The sequence below is a fragment of the Periophthalmus magnuspinnatus genome, chromosome 7, assembly GCF_009829125.3.
Source record: "Periophthalmus magnuspinnatus isolate fPerMag1 chromosome 7, fPerMag1.2.pri, whole genome shotgun sequence".
NCBI classification, from domain to species: Eukaryota; Metazoa; Chordata; class Actinopteri; order Gobiiformes; family Gobiidae; genus Periophthalmus; species Periophthalmus magnuspinnatus.
The window spans coordinates 28,279,037-28,299,776 of NC_047132.1; the positions used below are offsets into that span (position 1 = coordinate 28,279,037).

Sequence of the window (20,740 nt, forward strand, 5' to 3'; positions counted from 1 at the left end):
AAATGCCCATTTCCACGTGTTGTCCTGAGGCAGGTGACACAGAAGATATTTACAAAATCAAAAGACATAACACAGAACGGTAAAAGACCTGGATTAAAAGTGCGTACACAGTTTAGTTGCAGTTTGAAAGTGAATAGTGACGAACTTTCTCTTATTGGTCAGAGGAAAATTATTTCAATATTTAGTCCCTTTGACAGACAACACAGTCTGTCCAAATCTCTCTATGTAGACCCCATACTGGACCTGTTCCACTTATTTTTAAAAAATGTCCCAGAATTGTCTTAAAAGTGAGATTTACATAGAAAACACGAATTTAAAAGTGTTTACTGGCAGTCAGGGTTCTTATAACATATTGCTATTCCAGATTCTCTGAAAAAAACCCTGAAAAATCATATGGTGTTATCGCAATCACAGTATCTATGAGCTTCAGTTTCCCCATGCCCCGCCTCATTCAACAACGTGTCCCTCTTTATACAGTTTAAGATGGACCAAAAACTCAGTGCTACTTTGTGTGTTTTCTTCTTCTACGTGAACATTTGATCCTTGCTTTAGACTGAGCTTTACATCCTGACCTTAAATCTGATGAAGCGGACAAGTCATTTTGGAGGACGGTCCCATATGTTGGTCATGAGGTGTCCAGTGGTTTCTGTCCCAAACACAGAGCACATCCAGTGTGATCCAGAGTCTATAGAGGTGTGTACGGTAAATATGCATGAACACTGCAACAGGGGTTTCCTATATATATATATATATATATATATATATATATATATATATATATACACACACACACTACCAGTCAAAGGTTTGACCATACCGGCTCATTCAGTGTTTTTTTCTTTATTTTTACTATTTTTTTCCTTACATCCATATGTAAGACATCAAATATATGAAGTAAGTAAGTAAGACTAATTATGTAGTAAAGAAAGAAAGAGTCACATTATTTCACTTTTTTTCTTTGAGATGTTGTGTCCAAACTATTCTTGCAAACAACATTAAACATTCTGTCAATTTCATTTTGAATTGGGGGTACTGATTTGGTTGCAGGAATATTTTGGGTACTTTTGCATACAATTTTAGGATTCTTTGTGATACTTTGGTTTACTAAAATGTCCATACTAATACTATCTGTAAATGCATCAACAGGTGACAAGGCCGGTGCCCTATGATAACTGGAATAATGAGGTAAACCTTCTTTTTGGGGAAACTTTACATCTGCATATTGATTTATTAACTTACCTTACTCCCACTACTACCCCTCCTGTTATTACTTTTAACTAGAAAGTGTCTGAAATACGGCATGTTTTGTATTTTGTAGCTTTCATGGTCGCTATCTCTTGGTGACCAGATCGTCGTGGCTCTTGAAGACGCCAGCCTGATCCAGATGAACGTGGACATGAACAGAGCAAACATCAGTGTCCAGGGGAGGAGGAAAGAGGTCCTCAGTCCAGTCAAGGTGAGTCTCCCCCCGGTGGTCAGAGGGATAACTGCGATCTACAACACAGTTAAGGCAGTTTTTGTTTGCATTCTAGCATTTATAGTGGACAATTTGAAGTTTAAAGCTATACAATATCATTAAAGCTCTGAATATAATGTATTTTGTTCATAGGTGTTGAACTATGACAGTGAATTCCTGGCGTTAAAGCTGGTCAGTGGTCAGCACTCCTACAGTATGGAGGCCACATGTCCCACAGGTATGGATCAAAAAGATGCCTACAATATATAATAAATAATGAAATCTAGAGGTTACCATTAAATTGCTTGATTGTAACGTCTTACTTTTGATGCACATACATTGCTAAGAAGACATTTTCTTAGTTGTTTTTGTCCTAACACTATAGTGGAGTAGCACTGATGTTTTCCAAATGTGTGTGATATTGTTGCGTTATGCTATAGATAATTTGCACAGATTTGAATACTAGTATGTGTATATTTTCTCAGTGCATGTCTTGCTTTCCAGTGACTGATCCTACAGCTGAGGAGACAGTTCTTCACATCTATAAACGTCGAATGGGTTTGATCAAACGTGGCAGCCATGTCCCTGAAACTCTCACAGTTCATAATGTGACTCTGAAACAAACAGAAAACTTCACATTTCATGACAGCAGCCGATTTGTGACGGTTATTATTCCCACTGCACAAATCCTACGACTAAAGGTTAGTGCGAACTTCTGTGTGAGTCCATTACTATCCACTGCTTTCAAGTGAGGACCATGACTGAGTAATTTGGGATCAATGTCAAATTTCAGTATTGGGTTTATGATTATTGACACCGGAATCAAACAACAGTGCAAATTTTAATTAAATATAGTCTAAAGAATTTATCAAATCAGGCTTTCTGAATTAGTGTGGGGAAGCTGGCCTGACATGGTCAAAGTAGGAGGCAGACTCAGAAAAATCCCAATTGACAAAATTTATTTGAAGCACTGTGGTAAAGCGTGGACAAAAAAAAAATACATATTTACAAAAAAAAATAACTGCACTCAACTTTACAAAGCAAAAGGAATTCAGAAACTAAGGAGAAAATCCACATGTACCCTGATTGCACTGATCTTTCCAAACATCTAATTGGCGCCACTTATATACCCCCCTGCACAGGACGCACCTCCCCCCCACACACCATATTCTTCACAGGTGCTGTGGGTATAACTTTAGCTGTATGTCGTGCTCATCTCACTCTGGGCCCAAGTCCATTAACTAAAAAGTGTTTAAAAATAAACTATAAACACTTAAAACATTGAAACTAAATACATAAGACATTGAATCAAAAGAACCAAACAAACTTAACCCAGTTCTCCCTCCACATGGTCCAGCCCAAGACCATACCCCAAGCCTATGAACATGGCCGACATAGGCCACGCCCCCTCTTTGTCTGGACCATGTGGAGATTCAGGTTACTGGATGAATGTATTGAACTAAATTGACTAAATATAACCAAGTAAAATATCTTTAAAGTGACAAGTGTTTGACGGTTAAATTAAAAGGTGATATTAAAAGGAGATTCAGTTGAAATTACTGTAGCGTTGTGGCGTGAGGGCCAGGGCTGTTGACAGAGTGGGCCAAAGGAGTCTGTTGTCCCAGGCCTCAGGGTCTTAGGGGCCTAAAATTGGACCCTCTTCCTATTAATTTATATTAGAGGAAACCATGTGAGGTTTCTTGCCCTGAGCCTCCATATTTCTGTTTACGGGCCTGAAAACAAACACAAAACAGCAGCCTCAACTCAGCCGAACCAATCTCCAAACTGACCAGTAACTCACAATAGAGGTTCCACATAAACTTGTCGGCATAGCAACCAAGTGTCACATACAAAAGCATTAACAACAACACATAAACAGTTACAAAAACAAAAAAAAGTTGTCAACCAACCATAGACTATATATATTCTTATACTGTATATTCTTTATACAGTCTATGGTGTTACCCCTGAACCACACACAAAATATGAGATCATTACACTTATTTTTGCTTCTAAAGATTTCATTTATAGTTTTTGCGATTATATTGTGTCCTATATAAAATAAAACAGGCTGATTTATATTTTTTTAAAGGAATAAAATCCTTCAAAACAGGAATCAGCCTTGTCATTGAAACGCATGAAAAGTTTTACACTCACAGCCAATATCTCTGTGTCAAGCTCAAATATTGAACCGGATCATTTCTATTGTTGATTCTGCTACTATTTTTATCCAACCAAACTAAAGATTTACATATAAATATTAGTAATTTTCCTATGTCAAACTAACTCTACAGGCCTATAGAAAGCTGTGAAACCCAGCAATGGAGCAGCAAATCCCATTCTGTGCATTTGTTGTTTTCCCATAAGACTTTATTGTGGTGTAAAACATCTAAATGAGCTTTGTTTTACAGAGCTGCCCGGACAACAAACAAATATGGCAGCCGGTGTACAGGGCCGACGTGGTGCTACGCTTCAGGGAGACAAATCAGGCGGTGCGGTGGAGCGTGGAGAGCGTGCTAGCCTGCACAGGTGAGGAGGCAGCTCGTCAACTGTGTAAAACTAAAACTGCTGCTTAATTATGAGACGCTGTCGTGAACACACAGACGTCCGCGCGGCTTTTACTGTCACGCCAAGCACCTATGTGTGTGGCTCAATTAATCTGCTTTACTTAGGGGCACAGTTTGATCATGTCAGAAAGGATCAGATTCAATTAAAATGTGTGGATTTGATGAGATCTGGTGTTACTACTGTGTGTGAGGAGTTGAAAACACATACATTTATTAAGTATTTTAAGTGATCCAACTAAATAAATTCCTGCCATAGATGTTTTTTCACACGAGGTCAGACATTTTTTAATCTGTCATGGACCACATAAGTTTAAAAAAGGACTAGGAATACATAAACAAATACTAAGTAGTAGTAGCAGTAATCAAATCTGATGTTTTGCAGGTTTCTCATTGCTCTATTATTACATATGGAGCCTATATTATTATTCCCATCTGCGTTTCTGTACTTGGCTCACGGCGACACTCATGATAAATACTTCTACATATCTCACTTTCTAAAATATTGTATTAATAAGTATCATTTGCAAATAGTTTACACAGACCACACTTAGTAGTATATCTCTTTTATTAATGACTATACTTTCTCCATACATACAGCAGATCTTCCGAAACTCAAATCAACGAAGAATTTACCCTAAAAACCATCGCAGAGTGGCAGAAAACAAACAAGATGATTCCAGGTAAAGAAAACCGTTTAAAGACTGAAAATAAAACCAGAAATCTGTATTAGAAACAATAGGACAATGCAATTCATAGGTTTTGTCTGTTTATATTTGAAGAACTTTAGACTATTCAAAAAACGTAATATTTTGTTTTCAGTTGTGCATTTAGGAAAATAGAAAGATGGATTACATTGAAATATAGTTTAGATTTAGTTGGGTTTTTTTCCCAAACGCACAAGCACAGTGTGGTAGAATTGTACAAAATACGAGCACATAAATATAGAAATATCACCCACCCTGTACAAGTGCTCAAATAAATAAATACAAATTTAAAAGAACATCCCCAGCCCAACATTTAGAGCACATATCACCAATTAAATATCCACAAATATTACAGACGTCACAACAGCTAAGTACTGACACACATAACGACAACATCTGCAAATTTGTGAAATAGGAGATAAAGCAATGCCACACCTGGAAAAATCTGTGTGTACGTCCTCTTAATGTGCATTTAATTTTTTTGAGTTTCAGAAAACACATCTCTCTGAGCCATAAAGAGAAAGAAGGTCATCCAGGAGATTTCCAATGTAGTAACAATAAGCGTCTTGCAATTTAGAGACGTAAACGCTGTCAGTTGTGTATTTTTGTGACATTCAGGCCTGTCTACAGAAATTTGGGGGCCCAGGGTAAGAATCCTCACGTGGGACCCCCTTGTAATATAAATGAATAGGGAGAGGGTCAAATTCTGGGCCTCTAAGACCTCGTGGCCCGGGACAACAGACCCCTTTGTCCCCTCCTGTCGATTCCCCTGGTGGCAACTGTACAAATTTTTCATCAAACTGAAAACCTATGGATATAACGCTGTTTTAATTAAGTCTGTTGTGTTGTCTTGCGTCTGTTTTAACCAGGAATTTGTCATTGGATTCATTTGCTACACAATTAGCCTCACAAATTAGATCAAATATGTGTAATTTTCACTGCGGTAGCTTTAACATTTTGCAACCATGAGACTGAAACATCACAAACAGCTCAACGTATTAAGCCTGACCATTTTCATCTTGTTTATTTTGCCAGCAGCTGTTTTGTGGCATCACTGGTTTGTGTTATTCAGCCTCTTTTCACTTGCACATGCACAATTTGCAGGTTTTCCTCTGGGGTTTTGGTCAGTCGGCACAGATAAGGCCAGACTTATGTCAACCCGTAGCCTGTGGGCATTTTACACACAGTACGAGAGTGGCCGAATAAACGTTTTTGTCTGTCTGTGGTCATAAATAGCTTATATAAAGACTCTAGCACATAGAATAATACATAATAGTGGAGTTTGGGGTTAGATTTGTAATTTTCTTCTATTTTTGTTTGAATATGAAACAGATTTTTGTACTTTTTAGCAGACTTTTCCTGAGTTTCTCTTTCTCACCAGCAGAGGGCACTGTTGTATGTGTTTTGGAGTCGCAGAGGGCACAGGAGCAAGCAGCACACACAGCTTGGAACTAAATCAAATATTCGTTCATGTAAGTTCTGCAAGAAAAACCTCTAATCGCTCCAAATATTATTCTTTTACCGGTAAGAATCACCCGTAGATTGTCTGGTCAGGCGACAGGAAAACGCACAAAGTTGGGCCTGTATCTATGGCATCAACACAATAGTTTATTTTATTTTGTTTAGTTTTTTCAAATGATTAAGACATTATGTGCAAACTTACTATGTTTTATCCGGCATCTAGCTAAATAAAACAACACGTCCTTTCACATTTTGCAATTGTTCTAAGTTATAAAAGAAAGAAATGAATGTATTGTTTGCAGGATGAGTAATAAATAGTGGTAGAAAAAAAACACATTTTCTGTACAATACCATAGGAAACAGCAGCTTCTGGGTCTTCTGTTGAACCGCACTACAGCATTATGTTTCTGCATGAAATGGAATATTTTTAATGTTTATAGACGCCCTTGTAAAGTCCTTGTTCTTTTTCCCCACAATACAAACGCACATTGTTGTCCATAGTTGTATCCTTGTGTGTTGCTCATTTTATTATGTGTTATTGTGACCTCCATGTATGCTTCACAGCCTTTGTAAATGATAATGTAACATCCATCATATAAAAGCCCCACTTCCTCAAGCCCCCCATCTGCAGGCTGAACTAGTGAGCGGGAAATAAAAAATAAAACAAAAGTTTGATAACAAAGATAAATCAGATTTCCTTTTCATGTGGGCTCCCTCTGTCCATTCTCTATTTGTTACTTCCTGCTATGTGTCCTCACAAAGTTACCGAGCTGCACCCTTTCAAGTCTTCAGTGTTGAGTTTTTTGTTTTAATTTCAGGCAGAGCATATGGTTCGCACATCTGGGAGAGGCTGAGCGTGATGCCCCCCCCTCACGCACACGCACACACACTGCACACACACACACTCCACACACACACACATAGTGAAGATAGGGCTGCTGTGAAGTGATCCATATATGGTCGTCATTGTTATTGCTCATAATCACTCATCATGATTATAAACAACTGGGCTCTAGATTGGCTGCTTAGGGGATTTCAGACAAATAAAGAACAGCTTTGAGGAAAAGTGAAGTATGTCACATTATTAATATAAGATGTTTGGTACATATTTATTTGTTTGTGTATTTTTTTATATTATTCTATCTATTTAAGCTATAAAGTTCTATAGTCGTGCAGCACTTCTATTTATTTATAGCTACGTTTTTGTCTTAACTTGAGCAATATGGGTTTTTTTCTTGGCTGATGCTGATACTGATATATTTGGGTTGACATGTGGGGCTAATTTTGATTATTTTCCCCAAATTATGTCAATTTAGATTTAAATTTACGACAGACTCCCCCACGTAAAGATTTGTGCAGCAGACTGAGCAAAACAAAATATCGGCCTATACTATATGCTGGGTTTTAGGAAGCCGACACGCTAAAACTTGCAAAAATCTGCGCTATTTCTACATGGAACACTGAAAACTACATGTTCCTTAAGGCTCTTCATTGTGAGGACTAAATGTAAAGATTGTACTTAACGATTCTGAGAGTGCTGCCTATAGGAGCCACTGGGACATAACTTAAAATCTTTGACTTTTGTGCTGTCGTGAGTGAGAATACGCTGAAATGGCAACTGGTTCTGCAAGAAATGTCCTCTTTTCTTCAAACAGGGCACATATTTGCTGTCAGATCTAGTGTAAAAACAGCTCAAGTCACCAAGTTCACTGTCACCGCTACAACACACAAACAATAAACTAATTACTATTATATAAAGCCTTATTTGTGCATGTTTTAATCTAAATATAAATCACTACTGGCCTGTTTTAATATGTTATCTAATTTTTGTATAAGTCGGTCAACAATATTTAATCTGGAACTCATAATCTGCTTTGCACCAGCTCCAGATTGATGTAACGATAATAATAAACTTGTATTTGACTTTTCATGAGTATTTAAGGTATATAAGGCAGATAGAAGCGAATCTGTAAAACTGCTTTAATAACAAGCCATTTGATAAGTATATTTAGTACATTTGATAGAGATTTGTTGCCATTTTTGTATCTAAAAATGCACCTGTTTAATTGGGCATTCCCCCTCATGATTAATGCCATTGTTTTCTTCTGTTTTATTGTTTGTAAAGGGTCTTGGAGTGTCTACATAAGCATTAAATAAGTCAGATGTATTATTATTATTATTATTATTATAAAAATTGCGCTCAAAAGGCTTGGTCAAACTATGATGGATGTGTGCGTGTTCTTTCAAATTTGACAGAGCATTGAATTCAGACTGACAAATGTTATTATTTCTCCTCCATAGGCAGGGCGTGTTGGTGTTGATGCCCCTATAACCCTGTGGAGAGGCGGAAGGCAAAGACTGGCTTTTGGTCGGTTTTCAGGCCTCTTTATTTTGCCTGGCGGGTAATTACAGAATCACGGGTCAACCACGCATGTAACCACGGCCAGCGCACAGTAGCAGATGTGCTCCTGACACTATCCAGCGGCAAGGTAAATAAAAACAGATGTAGCCCGTTGCTACGAACCTGGGCCAAACTCGTGCCGTGGTGCCATAATTGTTCCCATGTGGGCCTGTTGAGCGGCTGCGGGGGGGGGGGGCGGAGGAGGGGAAAAAGGGGGAGGAGGGGATAGGTTTCTCAACGGGGCACCACTTTATGAATGGGACAAGGCTGAGTGTGTTTATTTGGGGGAATTAGGAACAAAGTGGGTCTCAGCAAGTACGACGACAGTTCATGATTGAAAAAAATTGAAAATATTTGTTCCACTATTTTATATTTAGACTTTTTGAGGTTGTCTTTGGGACTAGATTTAACTTCTGTGTAACCCCAACAATTCAGAATCAGTTATTTGACATTAATGTGTTAGTGGATGTGGTTTCCTTTTTGTAAATATAGATTTCAACTTGTGTCCAGTTGAAGAAAGTTAATTAATGGAGCAGTGGGAAAATGATTAGGATTTTTATCATCTGGGAAAAAGCTCTGTAATGGACACGTATCTTAAATGTGCTAAAAAATAGACTACTTTAGGTTTATCTCTATACCAACCTGAGTGTCTCTTTATGTTTACACCTGTCCTCAAGCCCGTCGACAGAAATTTGAGGGCAAGAAGCCTCACATGGGCCCCTCTCCCAAGATGAATGTGTCAAGATCCCCAGTTTGTCTTGTGTTTTGTGCTGTTTTCCCCCTCCCTTCTGTGTCAGAGTCTGGAGTTGGGCGGAGACTCGGGCTCCTCCCATGCACACCTGCAACTAATTGTCAATCAAGCTGCACCTGGGGAGGACAAAGGGAGTGAGGACCTGACACTCGGAGCCAGATCGTCCGCGTATCCACAGCTCTATTTGACTCAATCTCTTGTTTTTGCATGTTGCTGCTCATTTCTAAGTTGGATGTTTTTGCTCCGCATCAGATCCCGCTCCTCTGTCTCCGACCCAGCGCTCCACAACCGGTACGAACCTCACACCTTCCGACCCAGTTCACCTCGTTTGTGCCCCCCCGCTGTCAACGATCTACTCCTGTACTACTGCAAACACCGCCTGCTCTCAACTATCTGATCAATCCACCTTCATTCGCACATTTAAAAACACATGTAAAATAAATATTGTTAAACTCTTCCCTGAATTCTGTCTCTTTGGTCCACCCTGTCAGTCGTCAGTGTGTGAATGCAAACGTTAATATGTCCAAATAATCAGAAACATGCATTAAGTAGCTTCATCTCATCTATAAAATAAAACACATAAAACTAAAATGTGAAAGTGGTTAAACTTATTTGAAATTTATGAATGGCATCTGTGCTGTTTGTGTTGAATGAGCGCTTCTGTTTGTACGTTTATACCACTGTCCCCCCCCCGATGTCCCCCTCTGTCCAGGCCTGCCGTGTGGGTGTGACTCTGGACAGTGTCTGGGAGGTCTGAATGAAGCAGAACCAGAGCACAGGAGGAGTGAGGAAGAGGCGGCGGAGGAGGAGGCGGGGTGCGTCCTGTCAGTGGTCTGCATCATATTAGTGAACAGAGCTGATGTCATACAGAGCAGGTTAACATCACACTGGACATGAGGTAATTACACTCGGACAAGAACGACGGCCTTGAGAAAGCCGGTGTGAATGGCAGATTTAGTTTTTTTTGCTTTATTTTGTGAGGGAGGCCATTAAAAACATTAAATAAGGCGTTTTACAAAGGCATTAAAAAGAAAAAGTGCATTGTCAGATTGATATTGAACAGTCGGGATCAACGATGAGCTTAATTCACATTGGAGGATGAGAACGTTCTGTCCCATTCTGTTTGCTGAAAATACTGAAAATTGGACGGTTACCAATTTACAGTATTTTCATGGATAACTTTTAGCTTTGAGTATAATATTATAACGTGGAATATTAAACCTTATCGATATTAAGCTCTGAACATCAATCATGCGCAGGGTTGTGTTACCTAAGTGATGTCTAGCGTCTGCTTTTTTCCCCCCAAAATTCCCCAAATTCTACGTTAAAGGTGTAACTTTTCTGCAAGAAGATGTTACTGCTTTCCTTCAGATGTCCCACACCATAGCATTTAACATATCTATCTCCATGGAAACAAGAGTTCAGGTCTGTTGAAATGAATCTTATTGACGTTTTAGCAATAATAACAGCTGTAAACAAATGCAAAACCTCCCGGAGACCTCTGGGAATACTGAATGTGGTTTGTGTGCCTGTGTTGGTAGTGGTCAGATGGCGCATATTGGCAGCCTCACTTCTGTCAGTCTGTCCCAGGGCAGCTGTGGCTACAATAGTATCGTACCACCAGCAGGTCTGGAATGAATAGTGCATGAAATTGTAAAGTGTAATTGTGAAGGAAGAGACTGCAGACCAGGTAGAGGGTTGAAAGAAGTTTATCTGGTCTGGTTCCAGTGAAGACGTTTTAAAATAAGCGTGTGTCACATTCTTAAAGAGAAACAAGTTCACCTCAATGCTTAAGACACAAAGTATTCAACACAAGGGTTTAAGAGTAAAGTAAAAATCATGTTTTCGTAAAGCGACTTTGAGCGTCTGGAAAAGTGCATCATTATTAAAACAGACACGTTTAATTCTCTGCTGCTGAACTGCTGGAGTTGGAGAAAATTTAGCTGTTATTTTTATAAATTTTGACAGCCCTCTTAAGTTTTTTATAATCCACGATGTGTTATGTAATTAAAAACATACAAATCAATCATTTCAATCATATTCACTTCATATCTATAACATTAACAATTTTACTTTAGATTTTTATATATATATTTGGCCCATCTACTGTTGAACCCTTGATCGATATTAAAACAGATACGTTTAATTCTCTGCTGCTGAACATTGGAGTTGGACAAAATGTTGCTGTTGTTTTTATAAATATATGCACTGGACAAATCGTCTCAGCTCTGCTCTGTTCCTCGTCAAAACTGCTAAGGTTGCTCTCCGGGCGATTACACAATGCAATTAACTCTAATCTAAATCAGGCATGCCCAAACTGTGGCCCGGGGGCAAAATGCGGCCTACAGACTAATTTTTCTTGGCCCTCAAGCTTCAGGTGAATTTCCCATATTACTTTAAACAGTACTTTTTACTTTACATTTCTGAAAATCTACTTTAACAAGCCCATATCAAATATTTAATGTGTCCCATTGAGGATGTAAGCATAAATAAAGGTCTAGTGGTTCAGTCTAACTAATAATAACGCAGATTTGAAGTATTCACTGTGTTGGCGATCAGTCTATGTCCTCAATCGACCCTCAGCTTTGTATTTTTTATGTGGCCCTTAATGAGAAAAGTTTGGACACCCCTGGTCTAGTGGTTCAGTCTAACTTGTAATAATAGATGTGAAGTATTGACTGTATTGGTGACCAGTCTATGACCCTCAATCGGCCCTCAGCTTTGTTTGTGTTTTTATATGTGGCCCTTAATGAGAAAAGTTTGGACACCCCTGATCTAAAGTTCCAATAGATACGACACCTTTAAGTCAAAACACATACATATTTTTCCATGGACCCCTGAACAAATCTCAAAACATCCGAACTCCAGCCCCGCTTTAACTTGTTGCTGTCTCCTTATTCCACTTTACCTCCTCAGAACATGTTTCCCAGTGACGCCCCAACTCCAGCAGCTCTCTCCTCTCTCCCTTTTCTCTCTCATTAACCACAACTGTCAGATCCTCCAGATGAGGACCAATTAAAGCCTGTAATAAACACTCGCCATCACGTCCTGTTTGTTGATGTTGTTGTTTGCCGTGGATGTCGACGATCCTGCCACCTCCGCCGCTAACTAGTACTTGAGTAACCAAGAGGGGCCTGTACCTCAGCACGGGGATCAGAGAATAAGACACAGCCAATGTTAACAATTAGATCCTAATCATGCACGACTGGCCCAGACTGCTCTTTTCAGACGCCCAGAAAAGGCAAATAAAGAGCAAGGAACTGTCAAGGTAACGCAGTACAGGGGGGGGGATTGGCGGTGTCTTAAAGGTGCAGGAGAGCGGAGGGAGGGGGGTAGTTAAGACGGGTGTGTTTGCTCATGTGTTGGAGTGATAAGGTTGGAGCTTGTCATGCTTCTATAGACAGAAGGACCAGCAGAGGGAGAGAGAGGAGAGTGTAAGAGAAAAGGCCAACGTTGAAAGGTTTAGATTAAGGTTAAGGCTGCTAAATTACAACAAGAAATAGTTAGAAGGTTGAAATTAGAAGTTATGTGATGGCGGCTTTGTGGTTAGAAGCGTCGGCGCATCTCCATGAATCCAAATATCAAGCTTAAAAAAAAAGGGTCTAAGAGAAGGTATGCATCGCGTTGATGTAAGGGCTGTGCAATCAATCAAATTTTAATCAAGTTATTCGAAATTGTCAATGTTCAGTTTGCGATTTTGTTTAAGAGACAGGTTTAAAGTCGCTCCAGTCACTAACAGCATGCGGTTTGGTTGCCTGGCAAATCCAGAATGATATATCTCCACAGATTGATATTCGTCTGGCCCCCACGCCCTCCTCCGTTGCATCTCAAACCCGGCCAAACGTAATCGCCCAATCAGATTTGTTTTTTTCCGTGACACATTTGAAACGAAGGCGCTCATTGGTCACCTATGATCTCACCTCGGATTAAGAGAGTTTAGTGCTGCGCCCATTGATTCTGCAGAAACTCGGGGTGTTTTTCAGCCCCGTGTGATATTTTTTCCAATATAGACGGAGCACGTGTATCCCCGATTGGTTAATCCACCTGTCAATCACGCCGTGGATTCACCGGTGACACGACTTTGTATTGATAGTCTATTTTCGAGATCCCAGGCAAGTAGTTTGGGGCATATTTTAGACTTTAGAAGGATAAACTGCCTTTTTCCTTACGCTAAATGACAATAACAGATGTTGCGTCATTGTGAGCAACTATGAGCTATTTTCTTAATGTCTTTCCCCGCTCTTCACCCCCATTTTACACTTCAAACTCCAAAATACTGCAGTTACTTCGATAGTGTGCGCTTTTTCCTGGCACACATTTCATTTACTTGCTTTTCCTCTTGTTCCAAAACCAACCCAAATCTTATTATATTGCATTTTTAAAATTACCACATAGAATAGTCCTACCGTTTATAAAATAGCGAAAGTGAAAAACATTGCACAACATGTATAAAAATGTCTTTAGCTGCGATCTCATGACCTCCTCTTGACCTCCTGTCCGCTCCTGCACTTCACATGATTGTTTTAGTTCAGGCTCGGATGGTTTTCCACTTAAAATCTGAGTGCCGGACGAAGCATTCTTAGGAATTTTCAAAGACAATACCCTTTCTTTGGGAGGCTATAAAAACATGTATACAGCTGTACGAGGAGTTTCCTGACCTTAACCGCAAAAATATGCTGTCAGATATTCCTATTACAGATCAGGATGCCCTCCCTTGGAAAATCAACGCTCAAACTTGAAAAAGATCTCAATTTCCCCTTTGGAAAAATGGTCCCTTGTTTTGAGTCTTAAAAACACTCAGACTAAGCTAAACAATTTTGACAAAGTGGGATTTATTGTCGCAAACACTATTGTCTTTGGTTGCTATTGTTTGCAGGTTTGCCATGGAAACGGAGAGCGTATTTATCTTGACGGAGCTTTTTACAATAACGTCCCTTTCCTGACAAAATAACAGAGGAAATATCGGGTCAAGCCTCTTCCCCTTCAATAATGATCGGGTCATTGAGACTGTTTGACACGCGCGCCGCACTCACACCACATCTATATGACAAATGTGGCACTTCCCTGGTCCTGGTGGGTATTTGTTTAAGGTGTGCTCTGTATAGTGTCAGGTAAAAGAGGAAGGAGCGGAGGAAACACGCTGTGCACGGAGACACTAGATGGAGACAGAGGAAGCTTAGAGAACACGCAAGCTGAGTTTCAAAGTTGCACAAGATCTAATTGGAGGAAAGTCTGCGGTGTTTTTTTTTTGTTCTGTAACTTGGCAAAGATCGTTTTCAATGGAAGCTGCTGCATTTAGGCCTATGTGGATCTGTGTTCTCTATGAAAATGAAGGTTGTTAGTAGAGAACAACACTGTATGAAATGTATTTAAGGTATTACTTCATATACAGCTGGAATATCTCACTTGTTTGTTAATCATTGATGCAGGAACTTTTAATACAACATGTACGTACAAGATGAATGTAAATTTAAGGAGTAGCCACAATGGAAGTCAGACGGAGAAAAGGCCTTTTGACTGTGTTGATGAGCGAAATTGGATATTTTGGTGCCATAAATGCAAATTAATAATCTGGTAATAAACTTTTACACTCACACCTTCTCCTGTTTTTAATATTTTAATATTATTAAATATTTAGTAATATATTTCTATATATATATATATATATATATATATATTTTTTTTTTCTGTATTTTGAACAGGGTGCCCATGAAAAAGAATAAAGATAAATGGATAAATAAATGGATAAATAAATAGATAAATAAATACATGGATAAATAAATGGATGGATAAATAGATCAATAAATAAATGAATAGATAAATAGATAAATGTGAAATTTTTAAAGAGAATGAAAAAGTTATCTTTACCTTCAGAACATTATGAGCTCTAAACATCCACAGAAAGTTTTTGACTTCTAACGTCAAGCCAGTCATTCATTCATCATCATCTTTGATTTGCTTTTGTGAACTTAAGACAGAAATGTCTGAAACAAACAAAGTACACAAAGTCTGAAAATGAAATAGGCAGAAGCCTAAGCTTATGATGCCTACACCTTCAGTAATCGTATCCATACATGTGTGTACTATATACAGAACATCCTGTGATACAATAGATATGACGGATGTAGAATAATAAAGCAGAGAAGAAAAAAAGTGCACATTTTGACAGCCCTCTTCAGTTTTTTATAGTCCACGATGTGTTATGTAATTGAAAATATACAAATCAACGCATTTCTGTGTTTACGCATTTCATTTCCTTATGATCTATTCACTTTATATCTATAACATATTAACAATTTTATTTTAGATTTTTTTATATATATATTTGGCACATCTACTGTTAACCCCTTAATCAAATTTAGCTTTGGTTCTCTTTATGAGAGGCACTAATGTTTCTTGAGTGATTAGTAATATCTATAGGCTGAGGCGCCCCCTACAGTTCCAGCCTTTAGCTCGTCAAAATATTTTGGCTAATTAGTTTATGATTAATAAAGGTGTGCTGGTTATGACAAACACAGCTATTTTCCTATATTTTAAGCCGTGAAATGCAGCTTCTCGATACATTCTCTAACCCTGTTTTGTGTCTTTGTGACGTCTTAATAAGGACACGCCGCACATGCTAATAGATTTTAATGCTTAATCCTAAAACACTGAAACACTGAGCCATAACCATAAGACAGTTATCTTTTCTTTTCTCTCTGATTTATGCTCATAAATTCCATTCCTCCACAATTTGCACATTATCCCCACAAATGTCTGAGGCACTTAACGCATTTATGCCCAAGTCAAGTGTGCACTTTACTACATCTTTTCAGCAAAAAAAAAAAAGAGCACAGATAATGAATTTAATGCTAATCAGGCTAAATCTAATAAAACCCATTTTTGCAGACAAAATGAGCCGTGCGCAGTCAACTTTGTGCAAATCTCTGTGACTTCAGCTGTCTCTTTTCGATGAGCAATTACTCCTTTTAAGAAGCAGGTCTAGTGGAAGTTGTTTTAGATTGCTCTGTGTCTCGCAGCATCCACAGATAATAGAATAAAGTGGCTTTTCAGGACCAGGTGAATACGAGTAAAAGCAGAGAGGTGCGTTCAGAGTGCACGTCACAATTAAAAGACTTAATGGGCGCACGTCCCGGGACAGATCACATGTAATTTACATCAAGGCCCCGCCATAATAAAGACTTAGTCAAACTTACATAGAAATTCAATTAGAATGTTGAATGCATAACCAAAGCCGTGAAGAATGAACTCATTGGGGGTCCCTTTTCATTACCGGCCCTGAGGCAAAAGAGCCCATTAATTTAATACAGTCCATGTTTTTTCGCACACACATTTCCAAGTTAGTGCTGCATTTCCGCTTTTACTTATGCAGCTAACACAATGAGAGAGCCTGCCAAAGACTGCATTATACTGTACCAAAGAAGCAGTCGTCCTCCTCTCTCTCTCTCCGGCTGTTACCTTGAGTACCACTTTCAATCAGTCAAGCTTGAAAAACGACCTGGGACGCTCAGAAAATACGAACAACAAAAGAAGAAATTATGATATTGTTTTATTGATTCATAGAGTGGTGACTATATGTGGGGGGGGTAGGTGTGGCGCTAAGAGACAAACGGCAGCGTCTGAAATATGAAGTAATATTATTATTAAGTATTTTATCTACAAGCAGTACAGGTTTACAGCTGTTAGTTTACAGTGGGCTATTGAGTGCCAGGTTTATAGAAGATAAGATTAATAGCAATCAAATCAAAAAGAGAATGTGAAGAAAACAAAAAAAAAAAAAACAACCTTAAATCCGTTTTTACATCTGGCTAAGGGACTACCAATTAAAACTAACTCACAGTTGAAAATTGTGTAGCTCTACGTGTGTTACTGTGTATATTTACAATCTATTTTCTGTATTTTCTTAAAAAATAAAGGGTTGTGATGAAATTTTTGCAATATCACATGTTTACTGACCTTGAGGAGAACATGACCCCACAAAACGCCCACAATTCTCTCAAAAAATGTTAGTAAACTTATTTAAATTTAACCCAGGACTATGATTTTTGGTACACATCGTCTTTAAGGTCTCTAGTAATGATAAATGCAGTTGTAACTACTCTACTTTATTTTGGTCTCAGTGTAGGATGGAAAACCTGTTGGTCATAATTGTGATCGGTGGGATAGTACAGGGCAGTATACATAGGAACGCGCATATTTCTTTACATATAATAAATGTGTTATGGATCTCTCAGCTTTTTCAGTTGGTTTATCTCCATCTTCAGGGAAACTCGTATGTTGGATGAAGGTGAAGTAGCCGTCAAGGCCTGGAACTAAGGATTTGTCCCTAAAAATGAGAACTTCCTCCTTGTTACTGATCGGCCTGATATAAGCTGTGAAGGGGAGATGTCCAGTAGTTTGTTCAATGTTCCACACTGACCTGGTGGAGTCGGGTGAGGACACTGATGTCGACCACTAGCTCCACCCCTTCTCCATTACCTCCAGTTACTGAAAAGTGAAGGTCACCCAGCTGCTACTGAGACAAGTCTGAGGAACATCAAAAATCCTCTATGGTCTGTGGAGAGAAATATGAAGAACATCCAGGGTCCTTTAGCTGCTTTTGGGACAAGTGTGAAGAACATCCAAGGTTCTCTCAGAAATGCCCCATCTGCCCCTAATATTCCATGGACAACAGCATCGTTCTCATTTTGAGGAATAACCGCATTGTATTATATGAAACGCAAAATATGTCGAACTGAAAACAATATAATCTTAATTTTAAAATGTCATAAAAAATTAATGTCACTATCTCAGTGACTATTTATTTTATTTAACCAGGAAAGTCCCATTGAGATTAAAAACCTCTATTTCAAAGGAGTCCTGGCCAAGAGGCAGCAGCAAATATAAAAATAGTTACATAATTTAAAAGAGAAGAGATCACAAGAAAAGACAAACAGATTATGAAAAACAAGTGCATGTTGTGGAGTCGGCCTCGAGACCTCTCAGTTTAGATTTAAAAGCATTCAAGGAAATCAACTCTGTCAAGTTCCAGTCTTTCTTCAACATGTTCCATGCATAAGGTGCAGAATGGACAAAAGCCTTTTTGCCCAGTTCAGTGCGACTAAATGGAACAGAACAACACATGATCTTGACTAAAGTCGAAATGGAGAGCATTTTTACATTCATTTGATCAAAAATGTCTTATGGCACTTATGGCTTTAATTCACAAAATAAAGTATTGTTAGTGTTATTCATTGTGACAAACCATAGAACTCACTTTTAGATGTACTGACAATTTTCATAAACATAGTGCTTGATTGTGCCAAAGTATTACAACTGGAACGTCAATTTCTTAAGTTCATCTTTGGGGAAAAATGTGGGCATCAACTGGTTAATATTCAATGTCCTTTTTCAAATAAATAAAATATATAAATAAACAATCCAGCCTTAGAAGCAAACAATAACCTCACAACCCCATAACAGACAGACGACTCCGTAACCATCAAACTGTCTCTGGCGGGCCCTGGGGAGCTGCTGGACCCCAGGTTAGGAGCCTGCCCTCTGGGATGAACACTGCCGCTGACTTGGACTGTACAAACACTGAAAGATGGGTCTTAATTAAGATATTGGTGTTTTTACTGTGAGCGAGATCTGCACCCTTCAGTCAACCACAAAGCCAAAACAAAACAGGCCCCGCTCAGATGTGGCGCCCTTAAGAGGAGTGCTAATTAAAAGACTGTTTCATTAACTGTTCCAGCTTGGTAAATATAAGTGTACTAGGGGTCAATAGACTTTACAACACATAATGATTTACAATATAATTACTGTGTGAAGGGAGTCGTGGAAATACCTTCAAAATAAAGTTGTTTGTTGGAGTGAAACGGCGAGACGCGGCGTGTGGGTTTAGGGCTGTGCAGCTCAGGGAGGGCATCCTGTACCAGCAGAACAGCACCGAGCCAGACGGGAGCCAGACGGGAGCCAGACGGGAGCCAGACGGGAGCCAGACGGGAGCCAGACGGGAGCCAGACGGGAGCCAGACGGGAGCCAGACGGGAGCCAGACGGGAGCCAGACGGGAGCCAGGACTGGAGTAAACTTGTTTTCTTTACTGTGAAGTTCTAGTCTCTTATCTCCAGTACATTAACTTTGAACTTTCTTTGTATTCAGAGTGCAGTGTTTTTTTTGTTTTGTTTTTTTAATCAAATGAGACCCGTATAGATAAATAAATGATCCTTTTCCTGATTTATCAATGCATTTGGTTGGCAACTAAGTTTTTTTTTATTATTTGTTCCTAACAGGTTCATTTGTGTGATGCTTTTTAAAAAATACTTTTTCACAACATTTTGAGAAGTGAAGCTTAAATCGCACTAGTAATTTGCAGTGATGGAAGGTAATGAAGTAAAAGTATTAAAGTACTGAACTAAAGTCGAGGGTTGTTTTTTGTTTTTTTTTAAGGTATCTATTGTTTACTTAAGTCAGTTTTACAGTGGATACTTTTTACTTTTACTTCACTAAATTTGAGAGCAGTACTTTCTACTCCACTACATTTTTGAACAGGACTGAAAAGTAAAAAGTACTTTTCATATGATTTGAGGAGTTATTTTTAGCACGTTCGTGGCAAGATCCTGACTAAAGTTTTCGATTTCAAGCTCAAAAACGAAAATAAATACACAAAATTCATAAGAAACATTAAGAAATTGATTCGTATTGTTACTGTTGACCAAAATATGTATCACAATCAACATTTAACACTTTTGTGAAATACTTTTAAGTAGATTTTTTTACGAGATACTTTCACTTTTACTCAAAACTGTATCATCCACTACTGCAAACTTCCATTAGGTCACATCAGGTTTCCAATAACCCGCTTTATTTTAGTCCTGATGTTTATGTCGGCCGAGAAACTTAAAGAATCACTCCGTTTTCCCTAAAATCCACCGTTTAAATCAACATTTCAAATCTAACCACAGCACTTTTGTCGACCATGGGAATTGTTCTCCAAAGACCGTTCCGTCTCCATAATGTATGTGTCATTTCCATTGTTTCCAGTCTTTTCCGTCTGCTTTCCCGCGTTCCTTATAGCACTTGCACTTGTGTAGGCTGCTAATGTAATCACCCGGAGAACAATACATACAATACTTCAACCATTTGTAATTAGTGTCAGCGGCGTCTATAAAAAGCTTTTGCATGTGAAAAGTTCCGCACATTTTTTAAGGCTACTGTCTGAGCGAGTCCGTGTAAGACCGGAATAACATGTATAATTCATTCCAAAACTCCATCTTTTCCTTGTTTCCACGCGCATTTTTCCATTTGTCTTGTGATGCTAAATTTTTTAACATTTTCTGCATTGCGTCGTAGCTACATATAATTACTAACTTTGGCGTGAAATGCTTTCTGACACCGTCGCGCTGGCAAATTAGGAA

The 20,740-nt window shown here is 38.7% G+C and overlaps 2 protein-coding genes across 2 annotated transcripts in view; both read left to right on the forward strand.

Annotated features, from left to right (window-relative positions):
* The window catches only part of casz1 (castor zinc finger 1), a 348,939-nt gene that overhangs the window by 9,687 nt on the left and 318,512 nt on the right, over positions 1-20,740 (forward strand). The window lies entirely within an intron of this gene.
* Positions 628-19,431, forward strand: c7h1orf127 (chromosome 7 C1orf127 homolog). The gene is made up of 7 exons (XM_055222761.1): positions 628-702; positions 1,147-1,185; positions 1,319-1,456; positions 1,610-1,694; positions 1,961-2,157; positions 3,868-3,985; positions 19,154-19,431. Exons 1-7 carry the CDS (start codon positions 628-630, stop codon positions 19,429-19,431), a joined length of 930 nt encoding a protein of 309 aa, XP_055078736.1.